The sequence below is a fragment of the Schistocerca gregaria genome, chromosome 2 (genome assembly GCF_023897955.1).
Source record: "Schistocerca gregaria isolate iqSchGreg1 chromosome 2, iqSchGreg1.2, whole genome shotgun sequence".
Classification (NCBI taxonomy): domain Eukaryota; kingdom Metazoa; phylum Arthropoda; class Insecta; order Orthoptera; family Acrididae; genus Schistocerca; species Schistocerca gregaria.
In genome coordinates, this window is record NC_064921.1 from 1,043,844,014 (window position 1) to 1,043,865,924 (window position 21,911).

At 44.1% G+C, this 21,911-nt stretch overlaps 1 protein-coding gene across 1 annotated transcript in view; it reads right to left on the bottom strand.

Moving 5' to 3' along the window:
* Window positions 1–5,121: 5,121 nt before the first annotated feature.
* LOC126336100 (uncharacterized) overlaps window positions 5,122–21,911 on the bottom strand; it is a 50,900-nt gene continuing 34,110 nt past the window's right edge. The window contains exons 3-4 of the mRNA XM_049999580.1: window positions 14,129–14,320; window positions 5,122–5,450 (exon numbers count right to left, since the gene is read on the bottom strand). Of these exons, the coding sequence (XP_049855537.1) occupies window positions 5,208–5,450; window positions 14,129–14,320 (435 nt within the window). The 3' untranslated portion in view covers window positions 5,122–5,207. The remainder of the gene's footprint in view (window positions 5,451–14,128; window positions 14,321–21,911) is intronic.

Genomic DNA, 21,911 nt, shown 5'->3' on the forward strand with positions numbered 1-21,911 from the left:
TGATGTGCTGGCGTAAAGACGTACTGTATAGTTTCATGTCTATATGTGTGTTAAATGAAGGTGTTAAATGATGAAAAATGTGTTTTATAATTTCTGTCAAGATCAAGCCTAAATCCCATACCAATGGAGTACAAAGTATTCTGTTAATTCGAGAAGGCGAATTTTAGATGAAGGCGACGATCTTTACGACGCCGCTGCTCAACAATAGAGGTACGTGATTGTGCTCACTACTTTCCTTTGGTGGCCGCTAAGATTAATTTCGATGTGTTTTTGCCGAGACATTCAGAACCTGCAATCTTCATATTCGTATAAAAATAGGAGTCCGATTGAAAAAGAAATATTGTTCAATTTAAATAATTGCAGTTCTTTTACTCAGGCCACGGGGAATGATAGAAAGTACGTGCCTCTACCCTGATTGTACGTTCGCAATCTCCGAGTGTGTTACGACGTAATTATAATACACTCAAAAATCAAGATAGATCTTTCTCATCAGATCACAGCCACTCGCACGCGAATGTCCGGACCCTCTGAATGTGACTAGTCAGTAGTGCGCATTGTTCCAAAGCTTTTCTGTTAATATTCTGTGGATTGCATCTCCGCAATTAATTTTTGTTTATGCCGCAAAACGCACTTCACGCGAAGTATTTATTACGCAAGTTTCTGGCTCCATTTAATGTCAAAAAAATTCCGAAGTACGGCTGACTAAGCAAACCGCTACAATAATTTGATATATCTACAACTACAATAACAAAAAACAAAAACAATAACAGAGAGGGTACGTTACAAGGCACATCCTTTCACCAGAGACCAGCAGTGCCACTATGTTGCCAAGGCCATAGCCTTTAAGATTGTTTGCAGAACGAATCTTTCACTATGCAGTGGGATGTTCGCTGTTGTGGAAAGTCCAGGCAGATTGAAACTGCGCGTGGGCCGAGTTGACTCACGCCTAGATGGGTGAGTCATAAGAATCCTGATGCTAAATGGAAGGTCCCAGATTCACGCTTAGGTCTGGCATACAGTTTTCATCTTCGATGAAGTTTCAAGTCTTGAGTTCCACTACATGATGAGTTTTCATTCTACTACACTTCAAGTATTAGGCCTCTGGTTGTTAGGGCACAGACTTCTTCAACCTACCTGGTTACAGTTTCTAACTTTGTAAGGTAGCCTGTTCATTAAGTAGAGATGTTGACTGCATTTTCTGCTGTTGCATTCAATTTTGTTTGTTACACTGAATATGTTCAACTTCTTCCTACTGTCACTGCTTCTTAACCCATCTGCCCTTGTACAACGTTTCAGAATGGTAAAAAATCTCATTTATGCAGAGTGGATCTTATTTTCGTGTCAGTTGTAAATGACCCAAAACTTCCTTCCTTTGGGTAATACGAGGACGACCATTACTTTACAAAACTTCGTGTAATCTTTGTGTCTTGTTTCTGAAGTATCCATTTATTGTTCCACGAAAGTTTCCAAATTTTCGTACTTCCGTATCTGTATCTTTTTCATACTTGTATATATCACACTGCAGACAATGAACATGTCTGACCTGTTCTATACTGTATTCTTCACCATTATTTATGTTATGGGACTGTGTCCTATGTACGCCTTTGTTTTAGTTTTCTTTGCGGATATAGGCGTGTTGAAGCCTTTGGATACTTTATTAAGAAGATAAATCCCGCGTTGCGCATCGTTTCTTCTCTATTGTAGCCACATGTAGTAAGCGTTGCTTCACGCAGTGGAGAATGGCAAAACAGAGGCAGCAACGGACAGCAGCCATTAGGAAGCAGTTGGGATCTGAGGACGGATATGGTCCGTGTCCGAATGTTCAATCTTCGTAGGTGACGATTCCGGAAGTCTGTTCCAGCTCACGGGGGTCATCCGTTCGCCACCAGATGTCAACATCAGCGCTGGAGGTCGGCCCGAGTTCGGTCGGCGCCACGGCTGACTAACCACAGCGAGAACTTCCAGCAGGACCGGCCGCAGCGCGGCCTCGGTCACAGGCGCCGCCGGGGACTGACGCCCGGACTTCACGGCAACCCGGCCCCACGGTGCGTGGTCCGTCCATGACGGGACATCGCGACTGACGGCTTCCCAGCTGCCGGTGCAGCAGGCGTCGACAGCTGACCTCATGGCGACTCGACTCCGTGGGCGTGCCGTACTGGGGCGCCGAGAGGCGACGAGTTCACCTCAACCACAGGGCATCCTGGCTTCAGCAGAGCACTGGTGGCCTGAGGCTCCCGAGTTCGATCAGCGGCGGCCGTTGCACGCATTGGCAGAGAATCTACACAGCAGCAGCCAGGAGGGGGGATCCGCAGGTTTTGGGCAGCGACGACGAGGGAGAAATTGTAAAGAAACTTCAATAAATAATTGTAAAACTCCACGGCGTCTCAGTCTTTGGCGCAGCAACTGTGTCTGCTGCTAAGAAATGGTGCAGAAGTCGTAACATCTGTGTTAAAATTGTGATGTCGTCTGCCTGTAAAACACAACTCAAAGAAGTCTCTTCGTCTGTTCCAACAGCTGCATGAAACGCCAGAATTTTTCTGTATTACTTTATCAGAGGCTTTTTTCCAGATCAAAAAATTTGTAGAAAGCCTTTGGTAAAGGAATTATTAGAGAGAAACTGTGTGAAGAAAAGAGCGTATCTACTCTACTTAACAGGCACATTAGGTTGTTAACGAATAAAATGAACAACATTTGTCCTTTATCGTTCCCTGAGGAAGTTCTCCAAAGTTACCACTGCATCTGTTTGTAACGTCTCCTAGCAAAACACATATTATATGTGATAAAAAGGAGAAAAGAATAATTGAACTGCATGACTGTAATTGCGTGGACAACGACTGTATGAACCTTATGTAATAAAGAGAAACTATTATGTGCCATGTCTTATACTTGTATAGAATTATGTACCGATCTTTTTAAAGATAATATACGTGTCGGCGAGTTCTGAAACTCCCACAGACGATACTTATTAAATATCAAATAAAGATGAAAATGTGTTACAACGAGTATAAATAGTAGTGACCGAGCATTAATTTCTCTGTCGTCTTCTTGGAGGTCCGTGAGTAGGAAGAGCCTGTGACGTTATACTGCATGCCCGTGCAGCACTCTTTCGTCAAGATTGAGAGAAGGACGGCATTAGGTACTGATTTGTAAAGGTGTGTAATAATTTAATCTGTGTGAATGTTTTGAATAGAGTTACTTAGTGAAAACTTGCATTATGATTGGTAATAAGCTTGCCTGGTATTTTATCCCATCCTTTTAAGACATTTTCAGTTATTTAAACATTATTCGTGGTGCAGAGCTGCGCTACGAACGAACGAGCCGCTGCCGTGGCGCATTCAAACTCCGTTAAATGAAACCAATCATACCACAAAGAAGCGGACAGGTAATAGTGAACTAAAATTATTTCTTTCAGCTTTCGAGATTGCAGAGCAGAGCAGCAGATTTTATGATGTGTTTTACATGTTGACGCGGGCTGCGGATGATACATTATTAACAGCGCAAAAGGATGATTTACCTTCATAACATAAAAGAAATCTTGCTGTGCGTAGTTCTGGTCTGGCAAACATTATAGTAACAACATCTTTTTCTCTGAAAATAGTCTCATGTTCTCGTGTTAGTCGTGGTACTTATTGGTGTTTTACTGTTAACAACAATCCACTGCAAAGTTTTGATGTTGAACAAACATTGCGTACTGTTAACATCAGTAATGATGACGTAATAATTTTCAGTAACCTTTTCTATAACTGTAAAGTAAGGAAGATATATTGAACTTTATAGCGACTTACAGTAACGAAACAATGTTCCTTTAATAGAAAGCCAGATCCAGATTAATAAGAACATAATATATTTTGTTTTGTTGAAAATTAATGATCCGAAGAAAGTCACAGTACAGCATCCCTAAAAAGGATTTCAGGGCTCTTTTCGTAACAACATATTTTATCTCGTATATTAGTTGTTACGAGAGCAATAACGTAGAAGAGAGGCAGTGAAATGTTGGAGACCACAGCATTAGTTTTCTAACTGTCAAAGCATCGGGAGTTAGCGCTGCTCACGTCCGTAGGTTTAACCTTAAAATACCATACAAGTGCCTCCTGGGTGGTGCTAATTGAGCAACAGTGGTTACAGGTAGCCAGACTATCCATTGGATCTCCTGGCAATCACATATCAACTAAATACACTATGCTTCAAACAACACCTTCTTAACTTAGCTCAAAAGCTGAGGACTCGAAACAACATCCTCCATAAGCTATGCGGAACTACCTAGGGAACTTCAGCAACGACCCTGCAATCTTCATCTCTGGGCTCGGTGTACTCAAGTGCTGAGTACTGTGCACCTGTTTGGATGAACAGTCATCATACAAGGCCTGTCGATACCCAACGGAATACGAGAATGCGCATAATATCTGGCGCAATCAGATCTACAGTACTCCAGTTTATTGGCTTCCACTGTTAACCGGTATAATGCCTTCTGATCTACGCAGATGTACTGCCCTTATGAGAGAATTCCACAAGATCTCCAGGAATTCTAACCTACCCGTGCATAGCGACCTGCCACTTTTAAATCGCAAGAGACTGAAATCATGCCCTCCAACTCTGTGCGATGCTGCTGAAATGGTTGCTAAGAATTTCAAACCTCTTGAAGAATGGAAAGGTCGGTGGGAAGCAGTGACAGATGTGCACCTGCATAACATCTTCTCAGGTGCTAAACTTCCAAGTGGATTCGACTTACCACGCAAGACCTGGACTACTCCCAACAGAATCTGTACCGGCGATGGCCGATGCAGGGATGCTCTCTTTAAGTGGGAGAAGCTGCCTGATCCAGCCTGTGGCTGCGGGGCTCCACACCAGACTGTTCACCACATTGTCAGTGAATGCAGGATTCGAGCCTATCACGGCGCCAAAGAGGACTTCCTGCTAGCTACTACAGATGCAGTGCGCTGGATAGAAGGACTGGATATTCAGTTGTAAAGACAAACTTAAAGTTTCTTGTGTGTCAATATGTACATATTTATAGGTAATTTAATTTCATGATGTGTCTGTATTAGCCATACGCTAAATAAATGTCAAAGCATCTACCTGAATTACCCGAAGCAGTTAAAACAAACCAGAGATGTAGTGAGGTAACGACAACTTTTATTGGCACAGGACCTGTTTGGACGGAAATTTGTAAGAACCGGCAGGTGCTCGGGCGTGCTTTGGGGGCGTGGCTATCCGGCCGGGTCCCGCTCGGCGGCGTCCCACTTGCGCTTGCAGCAGCCGCACGGCGCCAGCTCGTCGTCGTCGTCGTCGCGCTCGGGCTCCTTGGCGACCTCTGCCGTCTGGTGGCGCGGCTTCTCGGTGCCCACACCGGGTCCCATCATGTACTGCAGGCCGAGCGCGATGACCGAGAAGACCGCCTTGACGCCGCCGTCCCACAGCTTGGACAGGCCCAGCCACAGCCCGGCCCCAGCCTGTGGACGCACGGACGGACACACGCGTCGGTGTTCACCACACACTCTGGTGGTGACAGACTAACGTATCAGAAACAGGCCAGAGGTCTGCACCAAGGTGGCCACACACGTACACAGGCAACAGCAACTTCTCAGGTACTTCGCGAAAGCATGCACAAATAACCTCCACACAGTCGACGTATGCTTATAAAAGTATCGGTTTGTGGTTAGACCACTTGCAAATCGACGGAAGATGAATTGCTAGTTGAAGCTAGCTCTGAGCACTATAGCACTCAACATCTGAGGTCATAAGTGCCCTAGAACTTAAAACTACTTAAACCTAACTAACCTAAGGACATCACACACATCCATGCCCGAGGCAGGATTCGAACCTGCGACCGTAGCTCTCGCGCGGTTCCGGACTGAGCGCCTAGAACCGCGAGACCACCGCGGCCGGCAGAAACCTATTTGAACCTCCTCTTAGTAATAACATGTTCGATTAAGAAATATGATGCCATAGTGTGAGAAACTATAACACGGTACGAAAGACTGACTGCAATATTGCGATTTCCCGCTCGCTGAAGAGGCTAGGAAAATTTCAAATATGCAATTTATACAGATCTGTTAAGTACAAGAAATGACCTGAGTACTTCATCTCTTCCTTCGATATTTCTCCCTCCTGTCACTGATTCTGGATGAAGTTATAGTTTTAATAATGCCATGTTTGTGTATGAGAAGGTATGTGTATGGTATAGAGCATATCACATTTGTTGACACTGTCAACGTCGGAGACGGACCATCTGTCGCAGTTTTGTACACAGGGTGTTTCACAATGTTTCAACGATTTCAAATTCTATTAATATAATTACTAATCGCGAAGCAAACTTGAACATTTTACGCAAGGCACAACATTTATTCAATGTTACTACGAAATACTCCCTCGGACAAATAACGACGATTCACGGCTACACAATTCCCGAGGAGTTTCACCCAGTTCTTGAACATCTTTCGTAACTGCTGGAGGAATTCAGAAAGTTTTCTAAGTGAATTATATCTGTTAACTGTTTCAAGCTTCTCGGCTGATTGGAGTACATTTCCGCATTCAAATAACCCCGTAGGTAAAAGTGCGGCACGGTTAAATCAGCGAGCGAGGCAGCCATTCGACACAGGCCTGTTTAGAAGTTATCCGGATGACAATGCAGATAACATAACATTATGCAAAGAGTGGACGCCTGTGAAATAGTGTTTGGACATCTTTTCTTAAGGAGATGCCAGGGTTTACCTGTACCCTGCTATACACACGTACGATGTTCTCGGGAGTTAGTTTGGTTTTCAGAGGGTCGGTTAACTTCCGATTTGACGTACTGGCAGTTGCACGAAAGCTTATTACGCAGCTCAATGTTGTTTCACGAGCAGGAAGTGGAAAACGCGGCTGAATCTTGAAATGCTTACGAAAGCATCGTTGCACGCGCACAACAGATTCGCCAAAGCGAAAAAAACACTCAAATGAGAACGCAAGATTTTGCTTCGACACTGAGCCGTATGTGCGATGAAACTCGAGAATCTGTACTAATAATAGAGAGCCCTCGTCGCTGTATCTTATTGTTAGTGCGCGTTATACAAATTTGAAATCAACAAAATATTGTGAAACACACTGTGCATTAAGGATTAAAATCCTTGAACTCAAGACAGCAAATAAATTTCATCACTAACCCAGGTAATACTTCTAGGAAATTAATAAAAAAATTACCAAATCTTTTAGGAAAGAAAAGTTCAAAAAGAAATTTGGAAGGAGGTGGACGAGAACTCGTTTCTCGCTTTACAGCTGACGAAGCTATTGGCTGAGCTACTTTTTTTTCTTTTTTGTTGCTCACTCTATCGTTCTATTGTTTCTTCGTTAGTGATACTGTCGCATGACATCTGTTAAGTATTATCGGTGAAAATTGCACTCAAACACCTTATATGCATATCGCGTAATCTATGATAAAAAGAACCCATGGAATACGTAATTTAATTCAATACAATATGGTGGCTCCTCAGTTCTGCTCGTAACGTAAAACCTATGTCACATCTTGTGTGTCACGTTCCTGGAGGCAACAATCTGACATGCCAGATTCTTCATTTCACACTCCAAAGTGTAGTGGAACATGGAATTCCATGCTGTGACGTCGCCAGCTGCTCGTCCACGCTCGTTTCCACGTATCGCGAGGGGGCGGCTAGGGTCTGTATTGCCTCACGTGTTCCTGCCTTTCTCCAGAACCAAGAAAATAATCCCAGAGGTCGGCTTCTGCTAGTTTATTCCCCGGTCTTCTCTAAACACGCGGTATATTCAGAGAGTAAGGTCAAATCGGTCGCGAAATGGAAACCACTGTGAAAATCAGAAATGTTTTATTTGAAGCAGTTAGCTACACCTTCCAGTTATCACTCTACATAGTCGCCGCTCTGACTTGGATATGTTTTGTAGCGTTGTAGCAACTTTCTTATATCCTCGTCATAGAAATCAACCACCTGTACTTCCGGCAAATTCTCTACGCCGGAAGACAGCTTGTTGTCTGTGCCAAAATGTTATTTTCATAGCCAGCGGTTCAAACGAGCAGAGATGAAACTCAGGGGGAGCTAACTGCGGGCTGTATTGTGGGTGATAAAACACTTCCCATAGACAACACTGCAGAAGCATCTTCATTACCCTCCCCAGAGTGCGTCCAAGAATTGCATAAAGAGAGAAACACATGACAGTTACGTTATGTGGGCTGCTTGACATCAGGCGGTATCTTTCATCTGGCCCTCATACTTGGCACCAAAAAAAAGCACTCCGTCATCAGGCCACAAGTAGCCCTTCGGTACCATCCACCGTCATGTCATCCTCAGCTGAGGATGCGGTTAGGGGGGCGTGTCATCAGCATAGCGCTCTCCCGGTCGTTACGATGGTTTTCTTTCACCGAAGCCGCTACTATTCGGTCGAGTAGCCCCTCAATTGGCATCACGAGGCTGAGTGCACGCCGAAAAATGGTAGCAGCGCTTGATGGCCCAGATGGTTACCCACCCCAGGGCCAGCCACGCTCAACAGCGCTTAACTTTGGTTATCTAACGGGAACCCCTGTGCCCAGTGGGCCAAGGCAGTTGCCTTATGCTTGCTTTTTTTTCTTTATTGTGGTTTCATTCCCCTGCCCCATATGGGCAGGGGAGGGCTGTCAGCAGCACAATCCGCCACTCTTCAGCCGAGTGACAAGACAACTAAAATAAGAATAAAATGTTCCATACATAAGGAGATAAATAAGGGGAACATAAAACAGAGTAAGGGGAGAAAATGGAGGTAAAATATACACTGACATGGAGACGTTCATGGGGGACAGTTAAAAAAAGTCACCAGAAAGTTAAAAAACACAATTCGTGATTCTTAAAACACAGAGAAGACACTGAATGCGCAGGTACAGGTTAAAAGTCGGCCACAGTAGTAAAAACACTCTGGAACAACACACTTAAAACCCACTTGGAGCACACACGACGAAGAATAAAACTGCCAGGCGGAACCTGCCCAGGGAAAAGGCAGAGAGGATGGAAATGGAGGGGAGGGGAGGGCAAGGGGCAGCAGTGGAAGTGGCGGGATGAAGAGAGAAGGGGCATCAGTGGGCACAGGAACAGGCAGGAGACACATGGGGCGGGATAGGAAGAGGGAAGACAGGGCAGGAGGGAGTGCAGAGACACTGAAAGGGGCCACAAGAGAGGGAGGGGGAGTAGGAGGGGGAAGCCGCTCAGGAGGAGGGAGGGGAAGGAGAGGGAGCCCTGAGGAGGAGGCAGGAAGATGGGGTTAGAGCTGGCAGGAAGAGTAGATGTCAGGGCGAAGCTCATCATCCGGGAGGGGTAGATGGTGGAAGTTGCCTTGGGAAAGGAGATGGAGGATGTGGAGATGGAGAGAGGGTGGGACACAACGGTAAAGGCACGGCAACTGGTTGGGGGTGGAGAGGAAGGGAGACACCAGCGGTTGAGGGGATCAAGGCGGCGGATAATATATAGTGTGCGGATGTGTTCAAGGAAAAGGAGAAGGTGGGGGAAGGGGATGAGGTCGTAGAGGATGCACGTGGGGGACAGAAGGCGGATGCGGAAGACGAGCCAGAGCGCATGGCGTTCGAGGATTTGGAGGGATTTATAGAACCGGGAGGGGCGGAAATCCAAGTTACGCTGGCATAACAGAGGATGGAGCAGATCAAGGATGTGTAGGTGTGAAGGATGGTGGAAGGATGCAGACACCACGTCCTGAGGGCAGGAGTTTCAGGAGGCAGAGGCAGTTTTGAGCTTTGCTTTGGATGGTAAGGAGATGGGGAGTCCAGGTGAGGTGGCGGTCGAGTGTGAGGCCAAGGTATTTGAGGGTAGGAGTGAGGTTGATAGGATGGCCATAAATGGTGAGGTAGAAATCATGGAGACGGAAGGAATGGGCGGTGCGGCCTATGACGATCGCTTGGGTCTTGGAGGGATTGACACGGGGGAACCACTGGTTGCACCAAGCGGTGAATGGGTGAAGGTGGGTTTGGAGGGTACGTTGGGACCATTGAAGGGTAGGATAAAGGGGTAGGAAGGCGGTGTCATCAGCGAACTGGAGAAGATGAACAGGTGGGTGAGGTTTGGGCATATCAGCAGTGTACAGGAGATAGAGGAGAGGGGAAGGACAGAACTTTGGGGCACGCCGGCAGAGGGATAGAAAGTACGGGAGTTGGAATTGTGGATAGTCACATAGAGAGACGATGGGAGAGGGAGAAAGCAACGAGACGGACGAAGTTGATGGGGAGAGCATAGGTCTGGAGTTTGAAGAGGAGCCCGAGATACCAGACACGGACATAGGCGTTCTGGAGATCAAGGGAAACAAAGATAGCGGAGCGACTGGAGTTAAGTTGGAGGGAAAGAAGATTGGTGAGGTTAAGGAGCTGATCGTCGGCGGAGAAGGAAGGCCGGAAGCCACATTGGGTAAGAGGAAGGAGGCGGTGCTGGTTAAGCTGGCGGTGAACATGGCGAGAAAGGATGGCCTCGAAGACCTCATGTTTGCCAGGAGACATTGCTTATATACTCGTCTTTGCCGTGCTCTCTCAGCACCCCCTATAGAGGAAAGCCTGCGCGCCCGCTCTGTGACGTCACGCACTGAGCCTGGTGCAGGTGGTCGCAGTCCGTTTGGCCACAGCAGTAGACTGTAAAGGGATCTGGACAGCGAAAATTCGAAAAAGAAATCTGATATAACTCTGTCATGAATTACAAGATTTCCTTTCTTAAATGACCCAGTTCTTTTGTCTGTAACTTTTTCCTGCATAACTTTTAGCCCCAACGTAAAAAGAGGCTGTAATAACTTTCACTATCTGAGGCATCAAAACTCCCAAATGAATGGACACAATTCATTGTATTTGACTTTATGTTAAAACTGGTTTAATGAGGATTGTCACGACTTGTTTGATGAAAGCCTGGTTAGCCATTCAAAGATCGTGAGCTATACAAAATGAAAGTGTTTTCCGCCAGTGTGCTCTTTTCCAATACCATTGCTAAACTGTAAGTGGTGTAGTATAAATTTTAAATCTCTAAAAGACCTACCTAAACGTGTGCAAAAGTATATATTTATCTTTTATGGTTGACCACCATTCACCATTCTTACGTTTTGTAGCTACTTTTAATGACAAAAATTTTGATAGAAAGTCACCGCAAAAGATTCTCGTACACTTTTGCGGACTTTCTATTAGGGGTTTTTTAGTTAAATATTGCATAATTTTGACGCAGGTCTAATAGTGTGGACGGGATTTTGCAAAGTAGCACACTGGCGGCTAACATTTTACGGACGTTGTTCACTGTTATTGCTTCTTTTAAGAAATGTTGTTGTTGTTGTGGTCTTCAGTCCTGAGACTGGTTTGATGCAGCTCTCCATGCTGTTCTATCCTGTGCAAGCTTCTTCATCTCCCAGTACCTACTGCAGCCTACATCCTTCTGAATCTGCTTAGAGTATTCATCTCTTGGTCTCCCTCTACGATTTTTACCCTCCACGCTGCCGTCCAGTACTAAATTGGTAAACCGTTGATGCCTCAGAACATGTCCTACCAACCGATCCCTGGTTCTAGTCAAGTTGTGCCACAAACTCCTTTTCTCCCCAATTCTATTCAGTACCTCCTCATTAGTTATGTGATCTACCCATCTAATCATCAGCATTCTCCTGTAGCACCACATTTCGAAAGCTTCTATTCTCTTCTTGTCTAAACTATTTATCGTCCATGTTTCACTTCCATACATGGCTACACTCCATACAAGTACTTTCAGAAACAACTTCTTGACACTGAAATCAATACTCAATGTTAACAAATTTCTCTTCTTCAGGAACGCGTTCCTTTCCATTGCCAGTCTACATTTTATATCGTCTCTACTTCGACCATCATCAGTTATTTTGCTCCCCAAATAGCAAAACTCCTTTACTACTTTAAGTGTCTCATTTCCTAATCTAATTCCCTGAGCATCACCGGACTTAATTCGATTACATTTCATTATCTTCGTTTTGCTTTTGTTGATGTTCATCTTATATTCTCCTTTGAAGAAATAAACAAAACATATATTCACTCTTGGACTTGAAGAAGGAGGAAAGTTATCACTGCATATACTTGATAACCATTTCTTCCTCGTTGCTTCATCCTCCGGAAATTTAAACACAGTTACTTTTGGTCCACCGTCGTAATTTCCTCAACAATTCGGCACATAGCAACGTAACGGCATTTTGCAGGCAAAATTTGGACAGGCAAGAAAAACATGTCACCAGTTTAGTGCACAGAAACTAAACAACCAAATCACGTACACTAACGCAGGAACACCATTCACTATAATAGTAAACTCGCCGCACGACTGTTCACAAGCACTGTTCCATGAAACTGTTGAAGAAGAGACTAGATGTGTAGCCATCTTGTGACGTCACGCACTATGTGGACAAGCTTTCTTTTACAGGGGGTGCTGGCTCTCTGCGCGCTCAGAATTGAATATACCAGGTGACCAAAAGTCATTATAAATTTGAAAACTGAATAAATCAAGGAATAATGTAGGTAGAGAGGTACAAATTGACACACATACTTGGAATGGCATGGGGTTTAATTAGAACCAAAAAAATACTCTAACATTCTGTGTGGTGTCTGTTTGTTCTAAGTTGTGTCTCCCTACCACTTCCGCGCAACGACGATTTGAGCGTGGTTTTTAATGAATTGACTAGTTTGAACCTGGTACCTGTAGCTGGTAAGGATACGCCAGACCACACATGACATGTAGAGTTCAGAAGAGTTCAGTGAGACTGGCGATGATATAATCAAATACTTAATAATTTCAGCGTCAGCTCCACTGCATTACCTGTAAAAGAATGTTAATAGTAACTAAATTTAGTGGAAGGGGTTCAAGGCTTCCCTATTTTTAGTTAGCTGGTAAAATAACGTCGAAAAGCTTACCATTGGAATTTTTATTCTACTCACAAAACATCGTTTATAAATTGCACTATCGATCAAAGAAAATATTTTAATACAGTATGATAAAAACCAACTGTGTTCAACAAAAATATGAACAAATATTCCCTGAATGGGTTTCCAAGTTCTATAACGGATCGAAGGATGACCTATGACATATCACATAAATAATCTAAGTTTAAATTAAGTTTCATAAAGGAGAAAACTATCAAAAATGGTCTACAGTGACCCTCAATTATCTTTAAGTGCTTATTTAACTTGTCGTAAATTACATTTGCTGATGTGGCTTCTCAATGATTTTATAACAGAAAAATCATCGCGTTTCAAATTTATAACGTCTAAGAGCAAATGTGAATTCCACGAAGTTTAATTGACGATCGACACTAGTATTACGTAAAAATGGGGTGTAACAGATGAGACTTCTGCAGTTCTGAGTGAAGCCTTATGGGCTCTTATGCGGCATCGCGTGCGTTCATTACCTTCTCGGTGCTTAGGCAGCGTCAGGGGGCGGCGGGCGACGCAGCTCCACACACCTCGCCACCTCGGAAGCAACTCTCTCTAACTTCTCTTTACTTGGTTTTAACAAAAGCTATCTGGTTGTTTTTTCAACTGAACAATCAGGGTCACTATGTTAACTTTAAGCTCCGCCTACAAAAATTCTGTCTATCGAATAACACGGGCTGGGGGGTGGACTTGGCGGTCTGTGAGCGATGTGGGTGTCCGTCCCTTATCGTAGGGCCTTCTAGCTTAACACGGTTCTGCTCTCGGCTTCTGTTCTCGTTTCTCCCCTCGGAACTGCGTCTGTTTCGTGGTGGGAAGGTAAGACATGCATTTAGGCGTTCTTGTGTTACTCTGTGGTATTCCGTTTGCTCACTTGTCGATCTTATTACTTTGGTTAATTTAATGTCAGGATTTATTCGGAGCTATGTGACATACCGCCAGATTTGCTATCATGTCAGGGTTTTCATGGAAGGTGTTGGATTTGCCTGACAGCTTACAAGTTTTATCGGATTTTAACTGTGGTTTCCATTTGGCGCCCGATTCGAACTTAACTTTCCCAATAGCCGTCGTAATTGTGGTCAGTATTTTGCAACTATAACACGTTGGAGTGACTGTTGGGTAATATTGAAATGGAAAGTCAACGACACGGTCTAAGTCGCGAGCGTGTTTGACGTTTCTCGTGACGTTTTGTGACGAGAAGAGCGTGGTAGGGGGAGAGGGGGGAGAGCTACTGGCTACCTGCTTGGTGAAGCCGACGGCCTTGCGCCACTGGTCCACGATGGCCTTGGTGTCGTCAGAGGAGCCCCACAGGCCGTACACGTACGTCCAGTAGACGAGGCTGGCGCCCAGCGCCGCGCGACCCGTCCACCAGAAGAACGCCGACGCGAAGCGCAGCAGCGCCGGGGGCGGCGGCGGCGGCGGACACGGGCACTACGGCACCGCCACCAAAGATTACATTAGACTAGTTTTCCGTCCCACAGATCCTTGCTGAGGAGATCCTCGTCCATGTGGAACATGTCAGTACCTTTTTTTTTTAAGCTGAAACAACAATATTAATACTATCAGCATATACAATACATCATTTGTTTCGAATAAAAAATTCGTCAATGGAGTAGAAGGAGGTGGCCACTAGTAAGTCTTTCAGGCTCCTTTTAAACTGATCTTTATGTGTAACTAAATATTTTATGTAAATAAGTTATACACAACTGCAACCAGCCACTTCTTTTTTCCATAATAATGCTTTATTACATGAACCGGTTTTCGAACCCTTTCAGGTTCATCTTCGGATGATTTCGGGAGGATCCGGGAAGTTACATCATTACTGGTAGTAGCATAATGCTGGGTGCTGATTTGCGACAGTATAGGCGGCTTTTTTCGTATCTGTCTGCCTCCATTTTGATGTCCAGAACACTTTCACACGAACTATATTAGTTTACACTTTGACAGTGACACTTTACCAGCATCCAGCATGCGCTTTACAACTGTTGTTCTTCTAACAAAGATCTTGACAGAGCGATATGGCATAAGTCTACTTTGTACAGAGATGTAATTAGTTGTTTTTTACATGTGTTAAAGTCGATAAAGGGCAAGTATTTTAATCAGAATGGCGATAACATAAGAGCAGAAGATAAAATAATAATAAACTACTACAAGAACAAATTTCAGGTGATCTGATATGTTATTCCTACTTGCGTGTTACAGTCAGTCTTTTTTTATAGCAATTATCATGTTTGGCATTAACATGAATCCCAAGGAATCAATAATACTGAGTTATTGTATGTGCAGTGAGATGCAGCTGTCTGTAAGACTAGGAGCAGTATATTTAAATTAATAACAAATCTTCAGATGAACTGTTGGCTTATTTCTGTTGTTACGTTAACGTGGTCTGGAGTATTATCAAGAGCAGATTGTGTTTATTTTGGCTAAAGGTATATGTATAAGAGTTATAGTGATTGTAATCGATTAAAGCTGTTTGTATGGCTGTAGATTTAATATTCAAAAAATCATAAACAATAATTCTTAAACTGTTGACTTATCTTTATTCTAGCATGAGAGTGATCTGGGATATTGGTAAAGGCAGCTTCTGTTTGTTCCAGCTAGAATTAATATGTGTAAAGTACTAATTTATGTTAGCAATGGAGGGCTTTAACATTTAGAGATATGGTACATGTCTTGTTCTGTGGTAGTATATTGACACCGGTGTGGTTAGGATGCAATGAGAGGGAGAGGGTGGGACATTGGGAGGGGGGGGGGGGGTTGGGGAGCCTGTGTAGGGTTCGTTGGGTGGATACTTGTTTTGAATTAGTAGATCTTCAAAGTTCTGAAGGAAAAATTAGTTTCTCAGTTCAGTTTGATCATTGAGTAGGTAGCCAGGTGCTGTATTTGTGTAGATAAATATTTCAATTTCTTCAAGAAGGTCAAGTACTGTGCCTTTGTTGGCAAAATGTAGTATTCGGAGATCCTGTTCTATGTTGTTTGCAGAATGATTGTGTTGGGCAAGGTGTGAGGCAAAGCTGGACTTCTTCATGTTGTTAAGACGGAGTGCATCCATGTCTTCTTTAAATCTTGTTGTGAAGCTTCTACCAGTGTGTTGAAGATGAAGCTCATAGGGTTCGAAAACCGGTTCATGTAATAATGCATTGTTATGGAAAAAAAGTGACTGGTTGCAGTTGTGTACAACTTATTTACATTCAATATACAGTCACAGTTCTAAAATATCCGTAATGGATAAGCATAATAGGTGTTTTATGTTTGGTGGCAAATGATGAAAATGAGTGTTCCTGAGTATTGGATCCCTTTTGGAACTAAAGTAAGTGCTTTTAAGTCCTTGTGCAGATCATTTTTATTCCCGGTATTGCATGTATGAACTGAGCTGTTTGTTGGAAAAAGAGATATATTATTTAGCACAAATTTCATTAAGGAGTAAATATACTGAGAGGCAGTAGTTGGTATACCCAGTTCTTTGAAGACGTTCCTACAGGACGTCCGTGAGTTTACTCCACAAATAATACGTATTACACGCTTTTGGACTCAGAAAACTTTTGTTTCACTTGAAGAGTTACCCAAAAATGTTATACCATATCACATTATGGAATGAAAGCAGACAAAGTATGCAAGATTTCCATTTTTATGTCGCCTAAGTCTACTAACATTCGAATTGCAAATAGAGATTTGTTAAGGCGACTTATCATAGAAGAAAGACTCAGCAAGGCAAACCTACGTTTCTAGCATTTGTAGACTTAAAGAAAACTTTTGAAAATGTTGATTGGAATACTCTCTTTCAAATTCTGAAGGTGGCAGGGGTGAAATACAGAGAGCGAAAGGCTATTTACAATTTGTACAGAAACCAGATGGCAGTTACAAGAGTCGAGGGGTATGAAAGCGAAGCAGTGCTTGAGAAGGGAGTGAGACAGGGTTGTAGCCTGTCCCCGATGTTATTCAATCTGTATATTGAGCAAGCAATAAAGGAAACAAAAGAAAAGTTCGGAGTAGGTATTAAAATCCATGGAGAAGAAATAAAAACCTTGAGGTTCGCCGATGACATTGTAATTCTGTCAGAGACAGCAAAGGACTTGGAAGAGCAGTTGAACGGAATGGACAGTCTCTTGAAAGGAGGGTATAAGATGAACATCAACAAAAGCAAAACGAGGATAATGGAATGTAGCTGAATTAAGTTGAGTGATGCTGAAGGAATTAGATTAGGAAATGACACACTTACAGTAGGAAAGGAGTTTTGCTATTTGGGGAGCAAAATAACTGATGACAGTCGAAGGAGACAGGATATAAACTGTAGATTGACAATGGCAAGGAAAGCGTTTCTTAAGAAGAGAAATTTGTTAACATCGAGTATTGGTTTAAGTGCCAGGAAGTCGTTTCTGAAAGTGTTTGTATGGAGTGTAGCCATGTATGGAAGTGAAACATGGTCGATAAATAGCTGAGACAAGAAGAGAATAGAAGCTTTCGAAATGTGGTGCAACAGAAGAATGCTGAAGATTAGATGTGTTGATCATATAACTAATGAGGAGGTATTGAGTAGAATTGGGGAGAAGAGGAGCCTGTGGCACAACTTGACTAGAAGATGGGATCGGTTGGTAGGACAAGTTCTGAGACATCGAGGGATCACCAATTTAGTATTGGAGGAATCGTGGAGGGTAAAAATCGTAGAGGGAGACCAAGAGATGAATACACTAAGCAGATTCAAAAGGATGTAGGTTGCAGTAGGTACAGGGAGATGAAGACGCTGGCACAGGATAGAGTAGCATGGAGAGCTGCATCAAAATAGTCTCAGGACTGAAGACCACAACAACAACAACAAGGCGTTTCTGCAGTTCTGTGGTGTGCTCCTCCCAACTGAATTTATTATCAAGTTGTAATCCCAGGAATTTCAAAGTGTCAACCTCTTCTATCTGCTCTTCTTCATACTTTATGCATATGCTGGATGGAAACCTCTTACATCTTCTCAATTGCATATAGTGAGTCTTTTTGAAGTTCAATGTCAGTGAGTTGGCTTTAACCATTTATTAATATCCATGATAATATCATGAGCAGATCTTTCTAGAACTACACTCGACATATTATTTATTGCAATACTTGTGTCATCTGCAAACAAAATGAACTCTGATTCTGGCAGTGTAACTGATGAGAGATCATTAATGTACACAAGAAAAAGCAATGGCCCTAAGGTGGATCCTTGTGGGACACCACATGTAATTTCTTCCCATTCTGATCATGACAGATGACTTAATTCATTAGTTCCTAGCACTGACAGCCTTTCTTTCCTGTTAGCGAGGTACGACTTGAACCTTTATGCAGCACTGCCCGTGACACCATAGAATTATAATTTATTTAAAAGAATGTTATGGTTCACACAATCGAATGCCTTTGACAAATCACAGAAAATACCTGCTGCTTGTAACTTGTTATTTAATGAATTAAGTAAATTTTCACTGTAGGTGTAAATAGCCTTCTCGATATCAGAACCCTTCAGAATTCCAAACTGTGTTCTTGATAATATGTTATTTGTGGTCAGATGGTTGAGCAGCTGCCTGTACATTACTTTTTCTAAAATTTTTGAGAATGCTGACAATAGTGAAACCAGTCTGTAGTTTGATGGTATCTCTTTACCCCCTTTCTTGAATAGATGCTTAACATCTGCATAGTTTAGCCAGTCAGGAAATGTCCCAGTTATAATTGACTGGTTACACAAGTAACTTAGAATTGTACTAAACTCACAAGAACATGCATTAATCAACTTTGTTGATATTTCATCGTAACCGCTAGAATGCTTTGTTTTTGAAGATTTTATTATGGAAGTTATTACTTTTGGTGAAGTGAGTGACATATTCATGTACCTGAAGCTATTTGTAAAGGCTAGTTTCAGATACTCAGGGGCATTATTTACTGATCCTGACAGTGCCATTCTATCAGTAACGGATATAAAGTACTTGTTAAATAGATTTGCCACACTATGCCCATCGGTGACTAATGTATCATCCACCCTTAGTGCTGTTCGGTCCTGTTCCTTTCTGGTTCTACCAGTCTCCTCTTTCACTATATCCCATATTGTTTTTATTTTGTTCCCTGACATTGCTATCTTCTTCTCGTAGTGCATTTGTTTAGATGTCTGAATTATTGAACGTCTCTCTGACACACTTCCCTGCACTACGCTACACTCCACTACTCTGAGGTAACAGAAGTCATGGCATAGCGACATGCACATATACAAACAGCGGTAGTATTGCGTACACAACATATAAAAGGTCAGTGCATTGGTAGACCTGTCACTTGTAGTCAAGTGATTCATGTGAAAAGGTATCCGACGTGATTACGCACCGCGGTAATTAACAGAATTTCAACGCGAAATGGTAACTGCAGCCAGACGCACCCCACTTTCCATTTCGGATATAGTTTTTTTTCTTTTTCTTTCTTTATTGCATTTCAGTTCTCCACCAGGGCATGCTGGCAGCAGCATATGCGCTGCTCTTCAGCCGAAAGACGTAGAACATACAACAGAAGACATTTAAAAATAACAAAAAGCAGAAAAGATGGTGTATTGTATGTATGTATTGTATGTTAACTGGGGACCTAGAAACGACAGAGAGGCTCCGTCTCCGCAGCAGCTGCAGTCGCAGTGGTCCACAACCCCACGACGACTACCGCAGTCCACTTCATCCCTCCGCAACCCCACACCGAACCCAGGGTTATTGTGCGGTTCGGCCCCTAGTGGACCCCCCAGGGAACATCTCACACCAGACGAGTGTAACCCCTATGTTTGCGTGGTAGAGTAATGGTGGTGTATGCGTACGAGGAGAACTTGCTCGCACAGCAATCGCCGACATAGCGTAACTGAGGGGAAATAAGGGGAACCAGCCCGCATTCGCCGAGGCAGATGGAAAACCGCATAAAAACCAGCCACAGACTGACCGGTTCACTGGACCTCGACACAAATCCGCCTGGCGGATTCGTGCCAGGGACCAGGCGCTCCTTCCAGCCCAGAAAATATGGTGTACATAGATGTGAAAAAGGTAGGAGCTTTGTGGAAGACAAGAGACAAAAAGGGGAGTGACTGTAAAATGGAGATAAAAACCATAAAAAAGCGGCGCACACAAAAACCCCATACTGGGACAATTAAAAGAACAGAAGGGAAGTATGACCAGAGCATAGAAGTATCGACGGACAGCGTAGCACATAACAATCACTGACAGGAACACTATGTACAAGTACAGCACACAATTAAAATCACACCTCTTGACGCAGAGGAGAACAGCACCAAACGCAGCACTGACGTAGCACTCTGATGGCGATAAGCAAAACACAGAATAATAATTATGAGCGTATGGCATTGGTGGCCAGAAGACCCCTGGCGCGCCTTTCGGCCGCCGCTCCACAAGTTCTTTAACTCCACTACGGCGACTTGCGAGTGAATGAGGATGAAATGAAGATGAAAGACACACAATACCCAGTCATGTCGAGGCAGAGAAAATCCCTGACCCCGCCGGGAATCGAAACCGGGACCCTGTGGGCGGGAAGCGAGAACACCACCACAAGACCACGAGCTGCGGACAAAGCACAGGATCTGCCAGGGAGAAGGGGAGAAGGGAGGGAGGCAGGTAGAGGGGGGATACGGGCTGGGGCGCGTCGAAGAGGGCTGGGGAGGGAAGGACATGTGAGGGACACAGTTGAGGACGGGGTGCAGGGACTCATGGGGGGGAAGGAGGAAAATCCGCTCTGGGACAAGGAGGGGAGAGGAGAAGGGGGGCCTGGGGAGGGGAGGGAACAAGACCAGGTTACAGTTGGAAGGAAGGGTAGATGTCAGGGCGAGGTTGAAGATCTGGGAGGGGGAGGTGCTGGAAATTGCCCTGATGATGGAGATGGAGGGTGTGGAGGTGGAGAGAGGGAGGGATACAGTGATAGAGGTACAGCAATGGGTGGGGAGTGGAAAGGAAGGAGGAAACCAGGGGGTGGGGGGTATCAAGCCTATGGACAGTGTAAAGGATGAGGTGATGGAGGAGGTGGGGGAAGGGGATGAGGTTGTACAGGAGTCATGTCGAGGAAGGAAGGCAGATGCAGAAGGCAAGGTGGAGCGCATGGTGTTGGAGGATTTGGAGGGCCTTGTAGAAGCGAGTTCGTGCAGAGGCCCAGGAAACTCTGTAATAACAGAGGATAGTACGGATGAGCGATTTGTAAGTGTGGAGGATGGTGGAAGGATGTAGTCCCCATGTCTGGCCAGACAGGAGTTTCAGGAGGCGGAAGTGGGAATGGGCTTTCTGCTGGATTGTCAGGAGGTGAGGGGTCCAGGTGAGGTGACGGTCGAGGGTGAGGCCAAGGTATTTGAGGTGGGGGTGAGCTGGATGGGACGACCATAAAGGGTGAGGCAGAAGTCATAGAGACGGAAGGAGTTGGTGGTGCAGCTTACGATGATTGCCTGTCGGAAATCGTTAGGGAATTCAATATTACGAGATCGACAGTACCAAGTGAGTACCGAGAGCAGCAAATTTCTGGCATTACCTCTCACTACAGGTAACTTGGTGCCTAACGGCCTTCTCTTAACGACCGAGAGCAGGGCGTTTCCGTGGAGTTGTCAGTGCAGCACTGCGTGAAATATCCACAAAAACCGAGGAATGAAGAAATCTATCTCTTGGTGCAACGACAGTAGACAAGCTGGAGAAGAAAAGAATCCAGAAGGCAGGCCACGTCGCCCATATGCCAGACTAAAGACAAGTTGCGAACGCATTTGAGGGAGAACCAAACACCAGACGCTCCATAGGATGACCAAGAGAGGGCGGAATGGACGACCCGCCGAAGGAGCTGGCAGACCTGAAGATTGAAGACATCTCGAGGAACCGAGCACGAAACAGAAAGGAATTAACGCAGTTTGTGGAAGCGGCGTGTGGTTTGCAGGGCCAGGAAGCTGAACTGACACTGTTTGCTGATGATGCAAGTATCATTATTAATCCAGTAAAAGAAATTCCGATTGAAAATTATACAAATAAGGTATTTGGAAAAGTCATATTAATTGCTT